Source organism: Caenorhabditis remanei, chromosome II (assembly GCF_010183535.1).
Source record: "Caenorhabditis remanei strain PX506 chromosome II, whole genome shotgun sequence".
Classification (NCBI taxonomy): Eukaryota; Metazoa; Nematoda; class Chromadorea; order Rhabditida; family Rhabditidae; genus Caenorhabditis; species Caenorhabditis remanei.
Window position 1 is genome coordinate 2,200,347 of NC_071329.1, and position 25,759 is coordinate 2,226,105.

At 37.3% G+C, this 25,759-nt stretch overlaps 4 protein-coding genes across 4 annotated transcripts; 3 read left to right on the forward strand and 1 right to left on the reverse strand.

Moving 5' to 3' along the window:
• Window positions 1-53: 53 nt before the first annotated feature.
• GCK72_004031 (uncharacterized protein) lies at window positions 54-3,224 on the forward strand (the record flags this gene model as incomplete). The annotated part of the gene is made up of 4 exons (XM_003101513.2): window positions 54-171; window positions 221-537; window positions 1,091-1,938; window positions 2,996-3,224. The coding sequence occupies 4 exons, from the start codon at window positions 54-56 to the stop codon at window positions 3,222-3,224; spliced, it is 1,512 nt and encodes a 503-aa protein (XP_003101561.2).
• A 317-nt stretch (window positions 3,225-3,541) lies between these two features.
• Window positions 3,542-4,165, forward strand: GCK72_004032 (uncharacterized protein; the record flags this gene model as incomplete). The annotated part of the gene is made up of 1 exon (XM_003101549.2): window positions 3,542-4,165. One exon carries the CDS (start codon window positions 3,542-3,544, stop codon window positions 4,163-4,165), a length of 624 nt encoding a protein of 207 aa, XP_003101597.2.
• Window positions 4,166-14,626: 10,461 nt separating this feature from the next.
• Window positions 14,627-16,950, forward strand: GCK72_004033 (uncharacterized protein; the record flags this gene model as incomplete). The annotated part of the gene is made up of 5 exons (XM_053724415.1): window positions 14,627-14,749; window positions 14,891-15,005; window positions 16,579-16,651; window positions 16,705-16,783; window positions 16,855-16,950. 5 exons carry the CDS (start codon window positions 14,627-14,629, stop codon window positions 16,948-16,950), a joined length of 486 nt encoding a protein of 161 aa, XP_053588609.1.
• Window positions 16,951-17,024: 74 nt separating this feature from the next.
• On the reverse strand, window positions 17,025-23,023 carry GCK72_004034 (uncharacterized protein; the record flags this gene model as incomplete). The annotated part of the gene is made up of 3 exons (XM_003098353.2): window positions 17,025-17,135; window positions 17,723-17,784; window positions 22,918-23,023. 3 exons carry the CDS (start codon window positions 23,021-23,023, stop codon window positions 17,025-17,027), a joined length of 279 nt encoding a protein of 92 aa, XP_003098401.1.
• Window positions 23,024-25,759: the final 2,736 nt, after the last annotated feature.

Here is a 25,759-nt window from a genome sequence, read left to right on the forward strand (position 1 = left end):
TTTCCGTTATTTTTAGTGATTTTTCAGCTCAATTTTATAAAATTTCAGGTAAAATGACTACAATTTCAACTGAAGAAATGACAACGATCCTGAAAACCGCGCAACAAGGCCTCTCGTTGCTTCGAGACGAGCATTCCACGATTTCAAGGACTTTGGAGGCGATTACTTCTGGTAAAACCGTCTGAAATATATATATTTTTTATTATAGAATTGATTTTAGGTCTCAACGACGACGAAATCTCTCTGCCTCGAGAGAAAAACGCTCAAGTCAACGAGAATTTCGAGAAATTGATGACCGGGATCGATGAGACGTCGTTGATGATGCTCGTCGCTCAAATGATGAGATCAGATGACCTCAGAAATCAGAAGACGCGAGATCTCCAGAAGTTATTGAACGAGGAGAACGGATGGCTTCGTGAGGAGCTCTCATACACTCAGAAACGACTTCAAGAGTCGGAATCTGCTGTGGCGAGGCTAGAGGAAGAGCTGAATCAGTTGAGATTCTTGGATTCGATGAAGAATGTGATTTGTGACACGGTACGGCGGTTTTTCGTCGCGAAAATCGGTATTTTTCCGATTTTCAGCAGTTTCAGTGGTTTTCCGAAAGAAAAAATCCGAAAAATATACAAATTCTCACCTGGAAATGCCATTTTTCACTAAAAAATGGTTTTTTTAAGAATATGGAAGTTTGTCACGAAATTGTTGAAAAATCAATTTTTTAGCGTTTTTCACCTGGAAATCTTGTTTTTTCGGAGCTTTTTAATAAGGAGAAGCTGAAAAATCGGTTTTTCATGTTAAATTGATTTTCCAGCGTTTTTCCGGGTTTTCAGACTAAAAATCTGTAAAGTGAGCGATTTTTTTGCTCAAAAATTGGGTTTCCAGTTTTTTTTTTCTTACAATTTTCAACTCTAAAATCTCAATTTTTCCAGCAAAAAATCGATTTTTCTACGTTTTTTAACAAGAAAAAGCTGAAAAAAGTTCAAAAACCAACAAAAAACGGGTTTTCGCACTAAAAATCTGTAAAATAAGCGATTTTTTGCTAAAAAATCGGTTTTTTGCCAATTTTCAGCCTCAAATCTCATTTTTCCAGAATACCGCGAGCCTCGCCGACGAAAGCTCTCGAATCCCGATCATTGACGTTCTGGATCTCGGATTCGACCCGGAGGAGGAAATGAACAACCACAACAATGAGCAATCCAACTCCGCCCCGAGCCGTCTTCAAACTCTCAACGCTCTCGTCATCCAGTATATTCGAGAAGGTCGAACAGAGATCGCCGGTCCACTTTGTAAGCAAGCACTAGAGGAATTGATGAGCACAAGTGGAAAAGAGCATCCGGATGTGGCGACGATGCTCAATGTGCTCGCAATGGTGTATCGTGACCAGCAAAAGTATAAGGAAGCGAGTGGATATCTGGAACAGGCGCTTGCGATTCGCGAGAAATGTTTCGGCGAGACGGATCAGTTGGTCGCGTCGACTCTTAACAATATGGCGATAGTTTTCGGAAAGCGTGGCAAATATCGGGAGGCTGAGGGGTACTGTAGACGTGCTTTGAAGATTCGAGAGATGGTTTTTGGAGAAAACGATCCGGATGTGGCGAAACAGTTGAACAATTTGGCGTTGCTATGTCTTCATCAAGGAAAGTATGAAGAAGTTGAGGATTGTCACCGGAAAGCGCTGAAAATTCTGGAAAGACTTGACGTCATTGATGACATGAACACCCTGAAAACTCAGAATCAGCTGGCGTCGATCTTGTTGAAGCAGGGAAAGTATGAGGAGGCGCAGGGCGTGTACAAGACGATTCTGACGAAAATTCACAAGAAATCGGGTGGAATTGAGGGGAAATCGTTGTGGGAGGTGGCTGAGGAGAGGCAGAGGAAGATGGAGAAAGGGGAGAAGATGGAGGTGATGGAGACGAGGCAGTTGGAGTATTTGGATAAGTTAGTGGAGGGGTTTCGCCTGAAATTTGACTGTAAAATCGATATTTTACGTCATAAAGTAAACGAATATCTGAGTTCCACTCTAAAATAGATGCCAAAAGTCCTCGAAAACGGGTTTTTCAACCAAATTTTGAAGAATTTGTGTCAGAATTTACCGTTTTTTGATTGTTTTCGCAAAAAAATTTGGCTAAAATTGTCATTTTGAAGTTGGAAACGAGATTTTACTACCCAAAATATACGAATTGCCAAAAATCGTCTGGAAATTTTGGTAAAAACTCGTATTAATAAGCTGAAAATCTGATTTTTAACACCGAAAGAGGCAGAAAGTATTGTAGATAGGAAAATCGGAAAATCACAGTTTTTCAGAAGTTTATGCTGAAAATTGCAGTTTTTCGATAGTTTTCGCAAGAAAAAAAAAGTAAACATCACTTTTTTAACCAAAAATCGATCGAAAAATACACGAAACTGAATTTTCGGCACATTTTTTTCCGAAAATTCATGCTAAACTTTCTATTTTTGGGAGAAACGACCAAAAAAAGGTTATATATTCAAAAATTAACCCGCGAAAATTTCCGAACTCGCTTCAAAATGAACATTTCCAATTCGAAAATATACCAAAATGTAGATATCAACGAATTCTATGTGTTTGCTATAATACGACTGGTCCGAGGTGCAGTAGTAAATCCTAATCGGGCCCGTATTATATCAGAGACATAGAACTCGCTGAGATCTACATTTTGGTATATTTTCGGTTCGGAAATATTCATTTTGAAGCGAGTTCTGTAATTTTGACGGTTTTTTTTTGAAAGTATAACTTTTTTTGGTGTCGTTTCCCCAAAAATTGAATGTTTAGCATGAATTTTCGGAAAAAATGTATTCTGTGTGCATTTTTCAGCTAATTTTTGGTTTAAAAAAGTTATTTTTGCAATTTTCTTGAGAAAACTATTGAAAAATTGAAAATTCTGGCATAAATTCTTCAAAAATTGGTCGAAAAACCTGTTTTCAGTCTCAATGAATCAATTCGAGGACTTTTGGTATTCAAATTTCTTATTTCCAGTCCTGACATCATCACATCCGTCAAAAATTTGGCGGCCGTCTACCGTAGGCAAGGAAAGTACGAAGCGGCGGACACCCTGGAGGACGCCACGATGCGAGGACATCAACAGTCGGATGACAGTAACACGACGTCGAATATCTCAATGGAAGTGTCCCGTCGATCTTCGAATATTTCATCGCAGAATAATTTGAAATCCAAACTTATGCATGTTTTTGGTTTCAAATTTTAAATTATTTATTTTGATAATTTTCTGTATTTTTAATGTAGTTTTTCCTGTTTAGTTATCTAGAACGCCCCTCAATGATATGTTTATAATTGTAACCTAAAATAAGATTTATTTGTTATTAGTTATCTGGGTAGGGTCATCTGGGTACGGTTTACGGTGAAAAGGCTCCCATGGAATTTTCGTGGTGGGACCTTTGTGTATACGAAATATTGATTCTCAGCGTCGCACCGTCACATTTATTTATTTTTACCACTTTTTATTACGATTTATTGCGTTTTATTGCAATTTTCTATTATTTATTAGTATACTTTTCAGTCATAATGTTTTCACACCTGGAAATTGATCAATATTTCACTGGAAACGAACGAAAGGATATCACAATGCTTATGGATATGGCAATAGCCAAACATGAGATCTACGGGAAGCTCAAAGAGCTCCCGCTCCAAAAAAACACGCTGAATCGTCAGCTATACCATAGTCTTTGGAAGAGACTTCAAAATTGTTCTGAGAAGACTCCAGAATCCTTGAAGCGTGGAGCTTCGGAGGATTCAGAATTCGCTCCGCCAACTGCAAAGCAGGCCAAGGCATATGAAGAGTTGGGATCTGAAGCAGTTTCAGGAGCATCACCTGGATCACCATTCGATATTTCACTTTTTGAGAAGCCAATGTTATTGATGGATCCAGCTGAGATCTTATGGCAGAATCCAGGAGCAGGAACTTCTAAGACATCGCCGATTGACGATGGATCGCTGGAAATCAAAGAATACGATGCTCCAGCCGCCAATCTTAATCCAACAGACTTGGAGCCAATTGAAGATTTTGGAGCCTGGCTCAAGGAGTTTGATGAAGCTCATGGGCTCAATGAGATCGATGTCGCTCTGGATAACATTTTCTTCGGAAATCCATCTGATAATTGGAATGATCTTATAGACATTACTGTCTGATCTCTTTTGAACACTTTTGAAAAAAAAATTTTTTTCAAAAGTTGAAGGTTGACACATTACTGTAACCATAGTCAAGAAGGTTACAGAAGAATCCCCCAAACTGAACTCTCCCAAGAAAAACACAAGGTTACATTTCTGGAAGTTGAAATTGGACAGAACTCAAAAAACACATAAAAATTGAATTCTGGGAAAAATCAAAGTTGATTTTCGAAAATCTCTAACTTTGTTAGTTTCCCATTATTTCCCCCGATTTTCGGCAGAAAATGTGCAGAATTTCTGCAATTTTCCGTGACAACTGTTTGCTAATCTTATACTTTTACAGTCTTAGATATAAAAGTAGGTCAATCGATATTTTATGACGTTGACCTAGCCTTCCATTCACACATTGTGAAATGTTTAAGTTTTGAGATTTGAAACCGAGACAATTTGGTTTCAAAACACCACATTAATAGCGGTCCTCCCCAAACGCTCGATAGCAAGAAATTTTTCGAAATTAATAAGATTTATTAAAACAAATTATTACAATTAAAATCATTAGTCAGTGACTAATAGTCACACATTTAAATCAAAAAATCTGAAAATGGCTCTCAAATTGTTCCAAATCGTGCTGAAAATCGTCTTCCGTCTCTTCGCCTCCGGGATGCTATCCAATGAGGCTCGTCGTTTCCTATCCAACGGCAACGTCTCCAATCGATTCCACAAATCATTATAGAAATTCCCATTGAGCACGAATCGATAGGACACGCCTTGTTTCCGGAAGACGGCTTGTTTAGCTTCGGCTAAATCGAGTAGAGTGGCGAGATCGGTACGCGGGTGGCCAGTCAGGATAGTTGGGGAAGTAGAGAATGGGACGAGAGCTGATGGTGGTGGTGGCATTGCGATTTGGATGTGTATGACGAGAAGAATGGAAGAGTAGTGAGACACACAATGGGAATGTGTGAATGGAGTGAGATAGGTCAGCCCTATAGAATATCGATTGATTCGATTGACCTACATTAACGTATACAGTATGTGAGACTGTAAAAATATACGATTACCCAACAATGCATATAATAGATTTTACTAGAAAATTCCAGAAATTTCTGCACATTTTCTGATAAAAATCGTTGATTGTTAATTGTTTATTACGACTAAATTTCCTTCGCAGTTTGTTTTTGGGTCGCTTCCAGATTTACTCATTTTTAACGTTTCGCCGGCCGTTTTTTCATTGTTTTTGCTGGTCAGAGAATATTTTAAAATTTATTGATTCTTGTCCGCCGCGTCTCCGTTGCTTTTTATAATCATAATACTCATTTTCTGACAAGGGAAGTTCATGAAGAGGCGGGTTGAACTTTTTCTAAAAATTTTACCCCTGGTACTTTCGACTCTGCTGATTCCAAAACTACAAAAAAAATCAGCGAAATGCTCACGTGGACCGAGTTATGAGCCGTCAAACTTTTTGGTTTTTTTCCTATGGTTAAGAATTTCCCGTGAACTTTTCACATACCGAAGAGTGTACGGAAACATATCCTCTACATTTTCATCGGTGGTTTGGTAAAGTGGTAGAAGGTTCGGCTAGTGGGTGGGAGGTTGTGAGTTCGGTTCTAGTCTATGCCAACGTTTTTTGGTTTTTTTTCTATATTTTGGTTTTTTTTTTCAAGTCATAATATCTAGTTCCAGTCAACTTTTTTTGAATATTTTCAACATTTTTTACTTGTTTTAGTATGTTTTCAAACGTTTTTTAACAAAAATATCACATTTTATTTTTGAAGACATAATCACAATTCTGCCATCAGAAGATAGTGAGAATTTTTTCCAACATTTTTCCTAAATATATATTTTTTTTTTCGTTTTTTGACTTTGACCTCTCGTGACAAGAAAAAATGAATGCATTCGTGAAGCACGCCCGTGAAGAATTCCAAAAGTACGACCCACTTCGCGTCTACAATATGGACCAAAGCGGTTTCCAAAAGGAACTCTACACCAAAAGGACCCTGACAAACACTGGTACTAATCTTTCAAGTCGATTCCATTACTTCAGTTTTTACAGGCGTCCAGACAGTCGAAGTGGTAACCAGCTCAGCTACTGGGATTTCGCATAGCTATACCGTGTTGCCAATGATTCGACTGGATGGACTGCTACATCCTAAGCTGTACGTAGTCTTTGCTGAACCCACTGGGGAGTTTCCGAGAAACAATCCACCAGTGGACACCGACAATTTGGTATTGAGAGCGGCAAAGGGTCATATTATGGGAAAGGACCTGATGGCTGACTTTTTTGACAGTGTAGTATTTGCCGATGATGTGGAGGATGATATTCTTTGTATGGGTGACTCTTGGCCATGTTGGAGGAGAAATGACATCATCGACTCTGTCCGACCCCCACAGAAGAAGATCAAACTCATAATTATTCCTCCTGGTGCCACTGGACAAATCCAACCTCTGGATATTGGGATCTTCCGAACTTTCAAGAAGTTCATGAAGAACTTAACGGAGTATGCTCAACGAAATCACCCGGAGTTTCTTCCCCATCAACGAAACAGCATCATACTGGTAAACAGATAATGTGGAACTCCGACTCATAATTTCATTTCCAGATGCTGAGCCAAACTATTGGATGTTGGGTTCTCCTATATTTCAAGAGTGGCGCTTATATGCGTGGTATGCTGGTGGATATGTTGATAGTTGTCCACCTCGAGCTGATAAACCAACAGACTTTTGTTTCAATCGCAAAGTCTACGGAAAATGCGAATCACCAGGATGCAAAAGGCTTTCAATGATTCAGTGCCCGTTCTGTTCCACAAATATCTGCTTTCAAGAGATGATAATTGAGCAACACATATGTGTTTGAGCCAGAATAAATGTTGGAAAAAATTCTCACTATCTTCTGATGGCAGAATTGTGATTATGTCTTCAAAAATAAAATGTGATATTTTTGTTAAAAAACGTTTGAAAACATACTAAAACAAGTAAAAAATGTTGAAAATATTCAAAAAAAGTTGACTGGAACTAGATATTATGACTTGAAAAAAAAAACCAAAATATAGAAAAAAAACCAAAAAACGTTGGCATAGACTAGAACCGAACTCACAACCTCCCACCCACTAGCCGAACCTTCTACCACTTTACCAAACCACCGATGAAAATGTAGAGGATATGTTTCCGTACACTCTTCGGTATGTGAAAAGTTCACGGGAAATTCTTAACCATAGGAAAAAAACCAAAAAGTTTGACGGCTCATAACTCGGTCCACGTGAGCATTTCGCTGATTTTTTTTGTAGTTTTGGAATCAGCAGAGTCGAAAGTACCAGGGGTAAAATTTTTAGAAAAAGTTCAACCCGCCTCTTCATGAACTTCCCTTGTGAGATATTTATCACTTTTACAGTAGAAACAGAAAATAATGAGAAGTTGTCGTCGGATATGAGACATTGTGACCAGGGCTGTGCGAAAAAAAGTTTCCGAAAAATTTTCGAAAAACTTTTTTTTCGAAATCTTGGTATTATCCCAATCTGAGAGGCTGACAGTCCTGGCCTAGGATACGACAACTCCGCGACCCCGATATTTCGCCACGAAAATGGACACAGCCGAAACGAGTGCGACAGTAGTTTTGTGCGGGAAAATTTAAATCAAATATTTTTCTCCTATTTTCAAGCAATATTATCATCAATTTTATCGATTTTCAACGATTTTTCGGGTTTTTATTGCGAAAAAATGAATAATAATTGTGCTTTGCTTCGATATTCTTACGTTTTCTTCTCGCTCCTTCTAAATATTAATTACTGACCACTGCTTCTCTGTTGCTTTTCATGATCATAATGTTCGTTTTCTGAGATGCCGATCACTTAAAAATGCAGAACTTCGAAATTTTGATATTTTGAGTTTTCGTTGAGGTGTATTATCGAAATAAAAAAGTTCCGACATTTTTTCCTCGTCGGTGTTTGCGGACTCAAGCCAAAATTATCAAATTTTGGCTTGAGTCCGCAAACACCGAGGGGGAAAAAATGTCGGAACTTTTTTGTTGCGACAATATACTGTCGAAAAAATAAAGTTTCGACAAGGATTTCAAAAAAAAATTTCGCGGGCTGGAACACGCAAGCGCATAAAGTTCTGGGCGGAGCTTAAACTGCAATCGCCGCATTTCTAATTTCAGTTGTTTTTTTCAAACTTAAGAACCGCGCCGCTTGCAGATTTAAGCTCCGCCCAGAACTTTATGCGCTTGCTTGTTCCAGCCCGCGAAATTTTTTTTTGAAATCCTTGTCGAAACTTTATTTTTTCGACAGTACCGAAAAAACCGAAAAACTTATTTTTTTCGAAAACTTCGGACCGAAAAAAATCGAAAAACTTTTTTTTTCGAAAGATTTTGACCGAAAAAACCGGAAAATTCGAAAAAAAAAGTTTCCAGAAAACTGTCTGAAAAATGTGTTTTTCGGGCCAAAAATCTTGAATTTGTGTGAAAACTGTAAGTATTTCGAAGAAAGACTGATAGAAACCTGTTTTCGAGTACAGAATTTCAGGAAAAATCGAAAAATCACTATTTTTGTAACTTATATTTGAAATTTTAGGAGAAATTTCCAAAATTTTTCGAACGGTTTTTTTCGAAAATTATCCGAAAATTTTTCGTCCGAAAAACTTTTTCGAAAAGTTTAGAACGAAAAATTTTTCGGAAACCACCGAAAAAATTTTTCGTCCGAAAATTTTTTCGCACAGCCCTGATTGTGACGTCACGGGCGTGAACACCGTCACGCAAAAATGCGGACTTTCAAAATTTTGATGATTTTTGAAAGTTTTCGCTGAATTTTTCTGAAAATTGCTCAATTTCGACGCTTTTTGTGCATTTTTTCCACTAATTTTTCGATTTTCACTCCTCTCGTACGAGATTTACTCATTTTTAACGTTTCGCCGGCCGTTTTTTCATTGTTTTTGCTGGTTTTAATCAGAGAATATTTTGAAATTTATTGATTTTTGTCCGCCGCGTCTCCGTTGTTTTTATTGATAGTCATGTATTGATTACTTCTTTCTCGCTGCTTCTTCGTTGTTTTAATGATTATCATACTCGTTGTCAGAAGTATCGATCATTTTTTATAACTGAAAACTAGCTAAAAAGAATTTTGGCATTTTTTTTGAGTTTTTATTGAAATTTAACTGCTCAAATTTTACGCTTATTCTGCTTTTTTTCACTGATTTGTGAATTTTCGCCGGTCGTTTTTAATTCAGTCTTTGTCGAGTTTAGTTATTTAGAGAGCTTCAAAATATTGATTATTACTTTTTCGCAGATTCTTCGTTGGTTTTTATAATCATAATACTCATTATCTAAGATGTTTATCACTTTTAGAGTAGAAACAGAAAATAATGAGAAGTTGTCGTAGGATATGAGACATTGTGACGACACGGTCGTAAACACCGTCACGCAAAAATGCGGGCCTTCAAAATTTTTATATTTTTTGATAGTGTTCGCTGAAATTTTCTGAAAATTGCTCAATTTCGACGCTTTTTGTGCATTTTGCTTACTATTTTGTTAATTTTCGTTCCTTCCGATCGTGTTTATCTCATTTTTACGCGTCACCGACCGTTTTTTACACAGGTTTCGCTGATTTTAATCAGAGAATATATACCTTCTAAATATTAATTACTGACCACTGCTTCTCTGTTGCTTTTCATGATCATAATGTTCGTTTTCTGAGATGCCGATCACTTAAAAATGCAGAACTTCGAAATTTTGATATTTTGAGTTTTCGTTGAGGTGTATACTGTCGAAAAAATAAAGTTTCGACAAGGATTTTCAAAAAAAAATTTGCGCGCTGAAACGAGCAAGCGCATAAAGTTTTGGGCGGAGCTTAAACTGCAAGCGGCGCGGTTCTTAATTTGGAAAAAACAACTGGAATTAGAACCGCGCCGCTTAATTAAGCTTGCAGTTTAAGCTCCGCCCAAAACTTTATGCGCTTGCGCGTTTCAGCGCGCGATTTTTTTTTTGAAAATCCTTTTCAAAACTTTATTTTTTCGATAGTACTGGTTATCTCTCAAACTCAAACTGTTTTTTGCATTTTGTTCGATAATTTTTTTTGTGATATTCTATCCTTCCAATCAAGACTCTTCTTTGTTTTTAACGTTTCGCCGATCGTTTTTAATTCAGGGTTTGCCGAGTTTAGTTAAAGAGCTTTAAAATAATGCTTATTACTTTTCGCTGCTTCTCCGTTGCTTTTAAATCGTTCATTGTCAGAAGTGTCCATCACTTTTGAAAGTGTAAACTGAAAAATGTTTGAAAGTGAATCAAAAATTGTTGTCTCTTTTTTCACTAATCTCCGTTCCTTCCTATCAGTGTGTGGTATAGGAGTTTTTCGAGAAATATCACGAGAAAATTTTTTATCGAGCTTATCTCATTTTGTTCCTTTGGCAAAGCTGCAGTTGAAGGAATCTGACAAGGGAACCTTTTTCATACACCGGTTGAGAATTGGCTGAAACTTTGCACACATATACTTTCGAACCTGCTCTATCACATGCCGTTCTCAAAAACTGCGCAATACGGCTCGTTGTCGAGAAAATTGGGTCTGAAAAAGCCTGGAAATATCCGTGTCAAATTAAACGCGTGACGCCCCTTTCTTAATTTTCCTTTTCTCTATAGAAAATATGAACATCGGTGGTCCAGTGGTAGTGAGGGGGTGTCGTGGTCGGAAAGGTGTGGGTTTGATTCTCGGCCACGTTATAGTTTTTTTTTACATTTTTGTTATGATTTTTCAAAGTGCTCTTATTGGGTCTGCTACACTTTTCAAATCTCGGAAAAAGGCTATACAGACCCAATAAGAGCACTTTGAAAAATCATAACAAAAATGTAAAAAAAACTATAACGTGGCCGAGAATCGAACACACACCCTTCCGACCAAGACACCCCCTCACTACCACTGGACCACCGATGCTCATATTTTCTATAGAGAAAAGGAAAGGGGCGTCACGCGTTTAATTTGACACGGAGATTTTCAGGCATTTTCAGACCCAGTTTTCTCGCCAACGAGCCGTATTGCGCAGTTTTTGAGAACGGCATGTGATAGAGCAGGTTAGAAAGTATATATGTGCGAAGTTTCAGCCAATTCTCAACCGGTGTATGAAAAAGGTTCCCTTGTGAGCCATTCGTCATCAGAGATGAGCGGAAGAGTTGGTGGAAGACTTCCTCAAATGAGCGGAATAGATTAGCGTATAGTTTCGCGATTATGCATATTACAAGTTCCATTTTTGCGAGCTGTGAGTAATTTTCCTATTACTCGTAAACGGATGATTCGTGTGACTCGCGATTCACGTTTGATTAGTGGGCGCGTGGCCGCGTCTGGTAGTCGTGATGCTATGGATTCGTTACTGCAAAGTTTTCCCAGTTTTTTATCCCAGGGATCATTCTCGCAGTCACGAATTTTTGAGTTTTCGTCCGAATGCCTTTTGTTTATCTCATTTTCTCAGCTCTAAAGTTTTGAAATTCAAAGTTCTTGTAGATTTATCCTCATTGTAATCGAAAACTTTAGTTTTCTGCTTTAAATCGTTGAAGTTCTGTTGTTTTTTTGGCAACAGCTTTCTTCCGTTTTCTGCCGTTTCTAGTTCTTTTTGTCAAAGTTTTTTTCTCGCTTGCTGTAATATTGTACTTTGCTCGTATGTTCTGCCAAACACCAGTTTCAACTCTATTTTCCTGCTTGCTCATCCGAAACTTTATTTATTTTCTATGAAATGTTTTTTTTCGCTGAAATCCGTTTCACTAACAAGGGAACCCCAAGACCATGCAAATGCTTTTTTGGCTGAAACTTTCAGGATAGGTTAAGAATGGTCTGAAAAGACGTTCCTGAGATTTTTGAAATCCGCCCGACGCTCTCAGCCGAGTTATGAGCTCTCAAAGTTTGGCTCAGATTTAACACAGGAAACCTCATTTTCTCGCTCGGAGAAAGTTCCCAAAATGTCACTTCCCTCCCTTTGCCACGTTTTCGTCTGGCCGAGTGGCCGAGGGGATGTGCGCTGGGGTGGTAATCAAAGTGTTGGGGGTTCGTTTCCCCTTTTGGTTTGAATTTTTTTGTTTTTCTTGATAACACTTTTACCACCGTTTTCGACATTTTTTTGAGTTCTTTTCTTTGTTTTCTAGGTCAAAATATCACAAAAACTCATATTTCGAAGTTTCAAAAAATTTCATTTTTTCACCAAAAACTCAAATTTGGCTATCTATCTGGCCGCAAGATGAAGATTTTATGAAAAAATAAAACATTTTGAAACTTTGAAATTTGAATTTTTGTGATATTTTGACCTAGAAAACAAAGAAAAGAACTCAAAAAAATGTCGAAAACGGTGGTAAAAGTGTTATCAAGAAAAACAAAAAAATTCAAACCAAAAGGGGAAACGAACCCCCAACACTTTGATTACCACCCCAGCGCACATCCCCTCGGCCACTCGGCCAGACGAAAACGTGGCAAAGGGAGGGAAGTGACATTTTGGGAACTTTCTCCGAGCGAGAAAATGAGGTTTCCTGTGTTAAATCTGAGCCAAACTTTGAGAGCTCATAACTCGGCTGAGAGTGTCGGGCGGATTTCAAAAATCTCAGGAACGTCTTTTCAGACCATTCTTAACCTATCCTGAAAGTTTCAGCCAAAAAAGCATTTGCATGGTCTTGGGGTTCCCTTGTAATTTCCTCGCGTCTTTTCTTATAATCTTTCTTGTTTCTTTCTAAAATCTCTTTCAATATTCTCATTTTCAGAACCGACGAAAAATAGTTCTCGGAAACTTGAAGAAAAAGGCCACGATGAGTGTATTCAACAAGCACTCTAGCTTTTTTCAAGTCGAAGATCCTCTTACGCGAGGTCTTCGCACGCGTGTTAATCAGACATCTCCGGATCAGTGGCTAGTCTACTGTTCCATGCGTTTTGGAGTAAGTTCTGCACGCACAGAAGATATGCGAACCCCGTTCGCAAAGTCGAAGATCCTCTTACGGGAGGTCTTCGCACGCGTGTTAATCAGACATCTCCGGATCAGTGGCTAGTCTACTGTTCCATGCGTTTTGGAGTAAGTTCTGCACGCACAGAAGATATGCGAACCCCGTTCGCAAAGTCGAAGATCCTCTTACGCGAGGTCTTCGCGCGCGTGTTAATCAGACATCTCCGGATCAGTGGCTTGTCTACTGTTCCATGCGTTTTGAAGTAAGTTCTGCACGCACAGAAGATATGCGAACCCCGTTCGCAAAGTCGAAGATCCTCTTACGCGAGGTCTTCGCACGCGTGTTAATCAGACATCTCCGGATCAGTGGCTTGTCTACTGTTCCATGCGTTTTGGAGTAAGTTCTGCACGCAAAGAAGATATGCGAACCCCGTTCGCAAAGTCGAAGATCCTCTTACGCGAGGTCTTCGCACGCGTGTTAATCAGACATCTCCGGATCAGTGGCTAGTCTACTGTTCCATGCGTTTCGGAGTAAGTTCTGCACGCACAGAAGATATGCGAAACCCGTTCGCAAAGTCGAAGATCCTCTTACGCGAGGTCTTCGCGCGCGTGTTAATCAGACATCTCCGGATCAGTGGCTTGTCTACTGTTCCATGCGTTTTGGAGTAAGTTCTGCACGCACAGAAGATATACGAAACCCGTTCGCAAAGTCGAAGATCCTCTTACGCGAGGTCTTCGCACGCGTGTTAATCAGACATCTCCGGATCAGTGGCTTGTCTACTGTTCCATGCGTTTTGGAGTAAGTTCTGCACGCACAGAAGATATGCGAAACCCGTTCGCAAAGTCGAAGATCCTCTTACGCGAGGTCTTCGCACGCGTGTTAATCAGACATCTCCGGATCAGTGGCTTGTCTACTGTTCCATGCGTTTTGGAGTAAGTTCTGCACGCACAGAAGATATGCGAAACCCGTTCGCAAAGTCGAAGATCCTCTTACGCGAGGTCTTCGCACGCGTGTTAATCAGACATCTCCGGATCAGTGGCTTGTCTACTGTTCCATGCGTTTTGGAGTAAGTTCTGCACGCACAATTCGCGATGATTACATCCACGCGGAATGATCCGGTGATTACGATTATGAGCGAATTAGAGGACAGAAGTATAGGAAGACAACGAAGACAAAGCAGAAGGAATGCTGATGAAGGCAACTGGAAACTGGAGGAATTCAATCAGATGAACACGGTGCGTTTTGAAAAGTTAGTCCACAAAAAGGGGCGGAGGCGGCCAATGAGACGCACGGAAATTATTACAACCCGGACACGCGTTTTTAGCAATAACAGCGCACGCATTATCTAGTTTGGTAATAAGCCAAATTTTAAGTAGTAAAGCATTGGTTTGTCCGTTTTTAGCGAAAGGTTTTCAATATGAAACATATTTGTTTCATTTTCCGGGAGGTGTGTCTAAAAATGATTATTTAAGGCGGAAAAGAGTTTCGAAGCACGAACGAAGCCATAATGGAAGTGCACGTGACTCGTTTAATGGCTCAATTGGAGAATTCATGCTTGGCTGGAGGCATCACCTCTCGGACGCACATCGATGACACAAGAATTCGACGGACAGATGGCTGCGTTGGAGCTGGCTTTCGCGAAAGCAACTTTTCCTTTGGACAGTGAGAAACCGAGAATCTATTCGTCAAAGATGTCAAGCTGGTATGGACAAGTGAGTACTGTTTGTCATGAAAGTTGTTTAAATTTCTAACGTTTCAGACGGCTCCAAATACATCCGATAACCTTGAATATTATCTTCGTTTTGTTCCGATACATTGTTCTTTATTTTCAATTAAATGGCACTCGAGCTCAGCTTCTTGCTGCAAAAGCCCTCAAGAAACTATCTTGGCGCTTCCACACTAAATATTTGACGTGGTTCCAACGACACGAGGAGCAAAAACAAACCACTGACGATCAAATCACTGGCGGTTATTAATAACTACAGGTGAGGTGGATATAGCTGAAAATGAAATGAGAAATTATTTCAGAGTGGAGATGGAGAATTGATAAGTGTAAAGCGACAATGCTTAAGAGATTAAACGGCTGAAAGTGGATCCGTCGAAATTGGAAGACAGAGAAGATGAAGAATACTGAAAGTCGAAGGAAAACGGATGAATTCTCTCAGTCGATACTCGAATTCTTCCTTTTTCAAAAAGTCGTTAACTACAAAAATGAAGGTCTATACTTGATCTACAAAATGCATATAAACTTGAATATATTAGTTAATTAGTGAAGAAAAGAACTTCGCTCTCAACTTTTCTCAGTATCAATATAGCGTCTCAGTAGAGCGCACTTGCTTCATGTCTGACTCCCTTGTATCCTAAAATTTTTAAGTTCAAATCGTTCACTTTCTATTATTTTCATAAAATACATATCTCCGAGACCCCGATGGCTATCCATAGCCAGTTTTCTTATCAGTGCCCCCCCCCCCCCTCCTCGCCAGGAAGATAGAAATCGAGAATCTTCTTCTGTTCTCGACTAACATCATTCCCAGTCCTTCCACTAAAAATATGCAACGATTATCGATTTCTTCAATAATTTTGACTTTGCTACTGGTTACAGTAACCCATTCCCTAACTAGACAGGACCTACTGGACCACTTGAAGTATGCGCAAGGTGAATGTTCTGTTATGTTAAACTTATATTCATTGTGTAGATCAAAACTAGATCTTCATTTTTGTAGTTGACCATTTTTTGATAGCTCCGCCCACTTTTGAGATATACGCCTTTAAAAAGTTCAAATTTTTTTTGAAATTAAAAAAGTTTTTTTTTTGAAAATTTTAAGATCCCGTTACGCCATTTGATTTTATTCTGCAATTCTGAATTTCTGGTTTGTTGTAGATTAAAACTAGATCTTCATTTTTGTAGTTGACCATTTTTTGACAGCTCCGCCCACATTTGAGAAATGCGCCTCTAAAAATAAAAATTTTTCAAAAAAAAAATTTTTTTGAAAATTTTTAAATTTCAAGATTCCGTCACACCATCCAATTTTCTTCTAAATTTCTGAACTTTTGATACGTTGTAGATCAAATCTAGATCTCCAATTTTGTAGTTGACCACTTTTTTGTACGGGCAGCGCCTCGGGAGATACAGTACTCCGAACCATCAAATGGCACCTCTGATGGTTCGGAGTACTGTATCTTCCTAGGTGGCGCCCGTACAAAAAAGTGGTCAACTACAAAAATGGAGATCAAGGCTTGATCTACAACGTAGCGAACATTCAGAATGGTAGAATAAAATGGGATGGTATCACGGAATCTTGAAATTTAAAAATTTTCAAAACAATTTTTTTTTCGAAAATTGTGAGTTTTTAAACTCGCATCTCCAAACTGGGCGGAGCAAGCGAAAAATGGTCAACTACAAAAGTAAAGAATTAGACTTGGTCTACAATTTATCCAAAATTCAGAATTGTACAATAAAATGGGATGGTGTAACGGAATCTTAAAATTTGAACATTTTCAAAAAAAAATCATTTTTGAAAAAAAATGTTTTTTTTTCCAGAAACCCGTAACACGTTCGACTCTCGTATTCGGCAGGGTGACTACATGAAGCCGATAGGATATGTGGCGGGGAAGTGAGTTAGGGACGTTTTGAAACCAGTTGCGAAACGTCCCTCCCAAATTTCAGACCAATCTGGCCGCGTGTCTTAGACAGGGTTCGGTCGACGGGTGAACTGTTTTTCGACGATGATAATATTGCATATGTGGTGGGTTAGAGCATTAGACGGTTTTGAAGCGTCCCCAAAAAGTTTCGAAACGTCCCAATCCTATTTTCCAGGTCCATGACCGTAACCCGGCTGGAATGATCCGTAAAATGGATAAGGAGAAGAATTTCGAGACAGTTATGCAATTTTTGGACAAATACACATTATAATTCTATTGAAATCAATGTAATAAGGTTAATAATAAAATGAGTACCCGTTTAATTGATTGTTAATTGGGTTGGTGTTAATTGGGGTAATTATTGGTGAAGAAGATTGGTTTGAAGAACTCGAAAGTCATGACGATGAACATGACGGCACAGATGTAGAAGACGACGAACAGTCCGAGTTCACGGCCCTAGAATAAGGCGGAATTGTTGGTTTGGGACGTTTTGAAACCGTTTTGAAACTGACCGACCCCCGATTCAAAACCAGGACACTTTAAAACCCGACACATTTTGAAACCTCAAAACTAAGATCCTTCGATGTGCGGTTTCAAAATCGCCTGGTTTCGGAACTTTGGGACATTTGGAAACCGGACAGTTTCAAACTGGCTGTTTTAAATCGGAAAAATCTCAACTTGGTTTCAAAACGTTCCAGTTTTTAATACATTTGTAAACCACCCGTTTCAAAACCGGATTTTTCTCCTGTTCTAAAACTACCGGGATGTTTTGAAACCGCTCATCCTGGTTTCGAAATTTCCTGGTTTTAAAGTGTCCCGGTTTCAAAACGACTAGTTTTCCGATATTGTGCACCCGTTTTAAAACCGGGACGTTGTTTTTTGAATTTGCGAAATTTTACGGATTCAGAAGTTTCAGTTATCTCTTTTTTTCAAATTGAGGGCCGTTTTAGAACCGGGACGTTTTGAAACAACACGGTTTCAAAGTGTCCCGGTTTTGAAGTGTCCCCGGTTTCAAAACGTCCCAATCCCCAGATTTCACTCACCTTCAGAGTGTTGACGAGCTCCTCCTTGTTATAAGGATCCTGATCAGTGCCAAGAGTGATTTCTGGAAATTAAATTATTTTTCAACTTTATGATCAAAATTAAATCTACTCAAATGTTTTTAAAAAAACAAATTATATATCTTTAGAGAGCTGAAATTTTGAAGATTCCAAATCTGTTTACAGATTTGATCTACCATTCAAACCCGTTGAGATACTACGGTTTGAACTTCGGAAATATTTCAAAATCCTCTGATTTTTTCAAACCCTTGTATCTCAGTGGGGTTTGCTTGTAAATCAAATTTGAAGATATATTCGAAATCCTTAGAATTTCAGCTTTTTGATTATGTAAATATCAATTCAAAAAGTTTTTATTATCTATGTCAAAATCCGATCCGAAATTAAATGATCTGCCTTCAAAACGCAGGTACTTCTAAAACCGGTGTATCTCGGCCAGTATGAAATTTTTCGAAAATTTGAAAACATATTCAGAATCCTCAGAATTTCAGCTTTCTATCCATATAAATATATTGTAAATATTTTGAAAATTTTCAAATCTAGGGGGTCCTAAGGTCATAAGCCTATCATCTATACTTCTGCAAAAGGCACCCTGCTTAACTATGCTCACAATTTGATCTACCAGACAATTTTTAAATGAATAGTATATCATTAAAAAGCTGAACTTCTAAGGATTCTGAATCTGTTTTCATATTTTGAAAATTTTAAAAATTACGTGAGATCCAGGGATTTGAAAGTAGGAGATTTTTCAAAAATTTTCAAAATTCTCCAATTTTTTCAAACCCTTGTATCTCAGTGGCGTTTGCTTGTAGATCAAATTTAAAACCATATTTAGAATCCTCAGAATTTCAGTTTTCTAACCATGTAATTTTCATTTCGAAAATTTTTACGAATTCGTGCTCAAAAACTCACGAGTAGGTCTACGCGCCGCATGCCCGGCACCTTGAACCATTTTTACAAGAAGAAAATGGAATTTTTTCTATTTTCCGTAGAGAGAATATGTCAAAAGTAATCATGTGATGACAAGAAGATGTATCTTCTTGGTTTCTCTAATTCTCTCATTTTCTCATGCTATTTCGTGTGGAGGAGGAGGGGGGGGGGGGGGGGGAGGAAAGAGCTTTCAGGATTAATGAGAGCAGAGATGGGGGGGACTGCTGGAAAAGGGGATTATCCCTCGTTTTGAATATATATGAATACATATATTTCATGTCAGAAACATGGATATGTTTGCGAAAAAATCTACTTCCGACTTCCGACTTCCGACTTCCGACTTCCTGATAAGAAAAATCACTTCCAACTTCCGACTTCCGGATAAGAAAATTTTCACTTCCCAACATCTCTGAAGGACATCCAAAGTGGAATAGAGCCGGTCACAGATACAGATCTCGCCGAAATTTACATTTTGGCTTGTTTTTCAGCTCATAAAACTCAGTATGAACCGAGTTACACGCCGACCCATTTCGGCCTGTTTATTCAGTAAACCTACTTCTTCCCATCATTCTCTCACCAGAACCGCTCATTTTTTCAGCAGCGCCAGAACTTCAAGTTTCTGAAAATTACAACCTATACATATTTGTAAAATACGATTAAAAAAACCAAAAGTTTCAAAAAAAAAGTATTTTCTAGTCGCGTGTCTAGAAGGCATGAAGTATGTATGTATGTAGTCAGTCGGACTTCCGGAACTCAAAAAATGAAAAAATTCCAGTAAATGTCAAATGAAAGTCGTTGGACTCTGTATATATATTTTTTGGGTTTGTGAATTATGGATGACATGAAGGAAATGGAGGGAAATGGAAATAGGTGGTCCAGAACCTAAGGGAAAAAGAGGACCTAAGGGAAAAAAAATCTTGGAAAATAGGGTACTTTGAAAGCACGCTAACAGTCTCATCTATGAATTTTTAGGCTCAAATTTATATTTTTTTGTAGATCAAACCTAGATCTCTAATTTTGTAGTTGACAACTTTTTTGTACGGGCGGTGCCTAGAGAGATACAGTACTCCAAAACTGGCAACCCGTTGATCCCCATTTCGTACCTCCTGATGTCGGGTGGTTTGTAGCTCTCCGGGGACCGCCCGCACAAAAAAGTTGTCAACTACAAAAATGGAGACCTAGGCTTGATCTACAAAACCAATATAAATTCGAGATAATTACGGTAATTAGTGAAGCAGTGACGGCCTCTCAAAAGTTAGTCATTCCAAAAAAGTTTCAAATTTTCTCATTTTTGAAAAAGCGCTAATTCTCACTGGTTAGGCACTAACAATTGATTTTTAGCGGATTTTTTCTGAATTTTCACAGCAAAATGCTGTTTTTTTCATGCTAAAACCTCAGAATTTCAGTCTCAAATTAAAAAAAAAAGATAAAATAAATTGTACCTGCCTAACCAGTACCCAACTTTGACCTTCTGCTTACCAGGAAAAAAAGTTATAAAAATAATTTTTCATAACGTTTATTTATATTTCTAGAAAGCTGAAATCATAAGAATTCTGAATCTGCTTTCAAAATTTTGCTAAAATCAATTTGAGCCAAGTTACAAGGGTTTGAGTGTCGACGACTTTCAAACCACTGTATCTCACGCCGATTTCAAAAATTTGAAAATTTGAAAACAGATTCAGAATCCTTGTAATTTCAGCTTTCCAGTCATATAACATTTTCATATTAAAACTTTTGGTAAGTACACAAAATTCAGGGTCAAAAGTTACTAAAAGTGTTCCTTAGGTTTTTCCATTTAAAAAAGTGAGCCTTGGAAAAAAGAAAAAAAAGAAATTGGGTAAGAACCCAAAAACACATATCTCTCGTCTTCATCCAGATGTTTTGACTCTCTTTTCTTCCGGAAAATAGAGGTAAACTCAAAGTGAGAGAGTGTGTGAACATGAGAGACGCAGAGAAATTAGAAAAACCGAGGGAGAGGGGGAAGAAAATTGGAAAAGGGTCCTTTTCGTATAAGTCGTTCCAAAATAAAAATGGAAATTGAGAGAAATTTTCGAAATTGAAAAATTGGGAAAGGGATGACATATCTTGTGAAGAACAGCTGCTAGTTTAATAGGTTTTTTTATTGGAACACATGACTAGAGAGGAGTTAACTTTGACAGCCCGCCACTCGCGTTCTATAGCATTTTAACACCTCGAATATATCTTGATTGTGTAGATAAAACCTAAATTTACATTTTTGTAGTTGACCACTTTTTGACTGCTCCGACCACTTTTGAGATATGCGCCTTTAAAAAATTCAAATTTTTCAAAAAAAAATTTTTTTGACTTTTTTTTCAAATTTTGAGATTCCGTCACATCATCCCATTTTGTACTACGATTTTGAATGTTTGATATGTTGTAGATCAAATCTAGATCTCAATTTTTGTAGTTGACAACTTTTTTTTACGGGCGGTCCCTGGGGAGATATGACACGTTGAAGTTAGGTAGAGTGCCTTGGGAGACCTTGTGCAAGCCGCCATTTTATTTACTTACCAAAACTTTTTCATTACAAATGTTATATGACTAAGAAGCTAAAATTACAAGGATTCTGAATATGTTTTCAAATTTTAAAAATGTTGAAATCGACGTGAGACACAGTGGTTTGAATCTTGCTAAGCTTCGTTGACACTCAAACCCTCGTAACTTGGCTCAACTTGGTCCTATCAAAATTTTGAAAACAGATTCAAAACCTTTATGATTTCAGCTTTCTAGAAATAAAAATAAAAATTATGAAAAATTATTTTTGGAACCTTTTTTCCTGGTAAGCAGAAGGCCAAAGTTGGGTACTGGTTAGGCAGGTACAATTGTTTTTATCCTTTTTTTAATTTGAGACTGAAATTTTGGAGTTTCAGCATGAAAAAAACAACATTTTGCTATAAAAATCCCCTAAAAACCAATTGTTAGTGCCTAACCAGGGAGAATTAGCGCTTTTTCCAAAATCAGAAAATTTGAAACTTAAAAAAAACTAACTTTTGAAAGTCTGTCACTGCTTCCCTAATTATTGTAATTATTTTAAATTTATATTCATTGTGTAGATCAAATCTAGATCTCCATTTTTGTAGTTGACAACTTTTTTGTACGTGCGGTCCCTGGGGAGGTATGGGACTCCGAACCATGAGACCACTAGAAGTGTCTGCGACGAGGGTCAGCAACTTTGGAGTACTGTATCTCCCCAGGGACCGCCCGTACAAAAAAGTTGTCAACTACAAAAATGGAGATCTAGACTTGATCTACATAATCAATATAAATTTGAAATAATTGTGCTAGTGACGGGATCCCAAATTCGGTGTCAAAGTTCAATATTTCTGAACGAAATGTAGGACCAAAAATTTATCGTTCTACATATTTTCACTTTTCCTTTTTTTAATTTAAGAAATACAAAAAACTCACTTTTCTTCATAGCCATCATCATTTTTTCTTTCTCCTTATCGGCACCCATAGTAGTATCAAAAAATCAGAATGAAAAAGAAAAAAGAAGAGAGTAAGATTGCTTAGACAGAGTGGTCAAATATTTACATTGTCATTCAACATTTTTTCTCTTTTCATTTTCTTTTCATCTAGGTTGTTGAGTGATCATTAAGTGATCAAATACACCAAAAACCGAAGAAAAAAAAAAAGAAAAAAAAGAAATCCGCAGTCAGCAGGATTCGAACCTACGCGGGCAGAGCCCAATTGATTTCTAGTCAATCTCCTTAACCACTCGGACATGACTGCACGCCGGAGTGGAGAGGGGAGGGCGTATATGAAAGCGGAGGGGATAGAGACCGTAGGAGAGAGAAAGGGGAGGGTGAAGAAACTCATCCCCGATGTTGGAGGCTAATTTTGGGTACTAATTCGAAAAATATTCTTTATAATTGCTATACTGTTAAAAAGCTGAAGTAATAAGGATTTCAAATCCGTCTTTAAATTTGAGAAAAGTTGAAAATTGAGCGAGTTACAAAGATTGGAATGGTTCCGGGTTTCACAAGAAGACTTGCCAGTTTTTGACTAAATTTAGTCATGATTATTAAATATTTTTCAAATTAAATTTATATGATTAGAAAGCTGAAGAAATGAGGATTTTGAATCACTTAATAGATTTCAAAAAAGTTGAAAACTGACAGAGTTACACGGCTTTGAAAAAAGTAACCAAAATATGGTGCATCGGGTCAAAAATTTGCTATTTTTAAACGGATTTTTTCTGTAAAAACAGAGTTTTAATAAAAACTCACCATGTCCAGTTCCCAACGTCGTCTGCCTGCTCAGCTGCGCCTTTAAAGGTGGTCTCTGCTCTGAGGAGTTCCCACCGTTGCGGACCAACTCGATTTGATCTCCCATTTCCTGGAAATATGGGATACGGTAATGCGGGGGGACATTGAAACAAAAAATCCACAAAAAAAATGAGGAGAAATAAGACGGTGCAAGTGCGCTCTATCGAAAATTAAGTTTTATTTCGCTGGAGCGCACTTTCTCTCAAAATTTGCCAAAATATCGATGACTCCAATAATTTTTGTCAGGAGCCGCCCGTATTTTCCTATTTCTCCCGCCGACCAGTTGCTAGGTGATCGTGAGAAAAAAGAAATACAAATGAGATTTTTTTCCTTTTTTTCCATATATAAGGATACGAAAAACAGATGAATAATAGTATAATAATAAATACAATTTCCCATCAAAGAAAAAAATCCAGAAGGAAAAAAATAGGGTGGAAAAGAGGGAGGTGTTGTGTATGGCCTAAATGGAAACAGGTGTAAAATTTCATTAATTTTTTCATATTTATATGAAATTAGACGTAGAATCCAAATTTTCGGGTGTCAGGTGTTTAACGGTTACGGTAGGTGGGGAACTACTTGCTGGAGGAGGTATTGAGGTGTTTTCACCAAGAAAAATTGAAATTTTTTGAAAAAAGTTATATAATTAAAAAAGCTGCGCTTATGCAGATTCTGAATCTATTTTCAAAATTTGAAAAAGTTGAAATTTGACAGAGTTACGAGGCTTCGAAATTAGGTGGGTTTCCAACAAAAAAAAGTGGCCCGTTTTGCACTGAATTTAGCCACGATTATTAAATATTTTTCAAATTGAAATTTATATGATTAGAAAGCTGAAGAAATGAGGATTTCGAATCACTTAATTGATTTTGAAAATGTTGGAAACTGACCGAGTTACGAGGTTTTAAAGTTCAGGAATTTTTTTTGTTTTTTTTTTTGCAAAATGTTCAAACACCTGTATCTCACGTAATTTTTGACATTTTCAAAACTTGAAAACAGATTCAGAATCCTTAAAATTTCAGGTTTTTGATTATGTAAGTATCATTTTAGGAATCTGTGCTTTAGTATGCCAAAAGTTGAAAAGACGGAACTGAGATATGTACAACGGCTTGAAAGTGACAGGGTTCTGACGCCCGGAACCGATTTTCAACATAAAACCTTTTTGAATTTATATTTATATGAATAGAAAGCTGAAAATCTAAGGATTCTAAATATGGTTCCAAATTTGATATACAAGCAAACGCCACCGAGATACAAGGGTTTGAAAAAATCGGAGAATTTTGAAAATTTTTCGAAAAATCTCCTACTTTCAAATCCCTGGATCTCACGTAATTTTTAAAAATTTAAAAATACGAAAACAGATTCAGAATCCTTAGAAGTTCAGCTTTTTAATGATATACTATTCATTTAAAAATTGTCGGGTAGATCAAATTTTGAGCATAGTTAAGCAGGGTGCCTTTTGCAGAAGTATAGATGATAGGCTTATGACCTTAGGACCCCCTAGATTTGAAAATTTTCAAAATATTTACAATATATTTATATGAATAAAAAGCTGAAAAGCTAATGATTCTGATATCTTTTCAAATTTTTGAAAAATTTCATACTGGTCGAGAAGTACCTGCGTTTTGAAGCCAGGTCAGTACAGTTTATTAATTTTGGACTGAAATCTGACATGGTTTATAAAAACTTTTTGAATTGATACTTACATAATCAAAAAGCTGGAATTCTAAGGATTCTGAATCCGTTTTTAGAATTTTGAAAAATTGAAAACTGACCTAGTTACAACGTTTGGAAGATTTCTGGTTTTCCAAGAAGCCTTGTCAGTTTGGGACTAAATTTAGCCATTATTAATGAATACTTGTCAAATTGATATTTATACGACTAGAAAGCTGAAGTTATGAGGATTTTGAATCTGTTTTTAAAACTTGAAAATATTGAAATCTGACAGAGTTACGCAGCTTTGAAAAAAGTAACCAAAATATGATGCAACAATGCAAGGAATGGTGCATCGGGTCGAAAATTAACGATTTTTACGATTTACTTATTTTAGTTTTTATAGGAGATTTAGAACCTTGACAATTTCAGCTTTCCAACTGGAAAGCTTAAAATATGAGTAAAAACTCAGAATATTGAAATATGCATCACAAACCATCAGCAGATCACAAGAGTACTTAAAATGTTGCTGATATGAGTCAAGTCATGTTTTAATCATGGCTACATACACCATTTACAAAAAAAATACTAAAATTTTCAGAATTTATAACTATTTATCTTATTCTTGTTGAAAAAAAAACGTGAGGAAGTTTCTTTTCAACTTCTGTTTTACTCCAGAAGAGAGGGAGAAAAAAGAAAAAGAAAAATAGAGAAAGTGTAATAATTCTTTGTTGGTTGCTGCACAAAGTTCGTTCTTCTTCTTTTTTTTTTGAAAAAAGAGAAAAAAAAGAAAAGAAACGGATATCCGAAAATGTTTTTGCGATTCTTTTGAAAAAAGGAAATTGAATTTTTCGGGTTGCAACCGCGCTCTACTGATAACAACACAGTGTAGTCCTCGTGGACCAGTGAAATTGATAGTTTTTGAAGTTTTGTCAAATTTTGTAGTTTGGAAATCTAGCGGTAATACGCTTTGTTAGAACTAAATGTTTTTTAAATTAAACTTTTAAGCTCCGCCTCCCAAAACAAGAGCCGTTGTATTTACATGTCCTTGTAAAATCGTCTATTGTCGCAACAAAAAAGTTCCGACATTTTTTCCTCCTTGGTGTTTGCGGACTCAAGCCAAAATTTGATAATTTTGGCTTGAGTCCGCAAACAC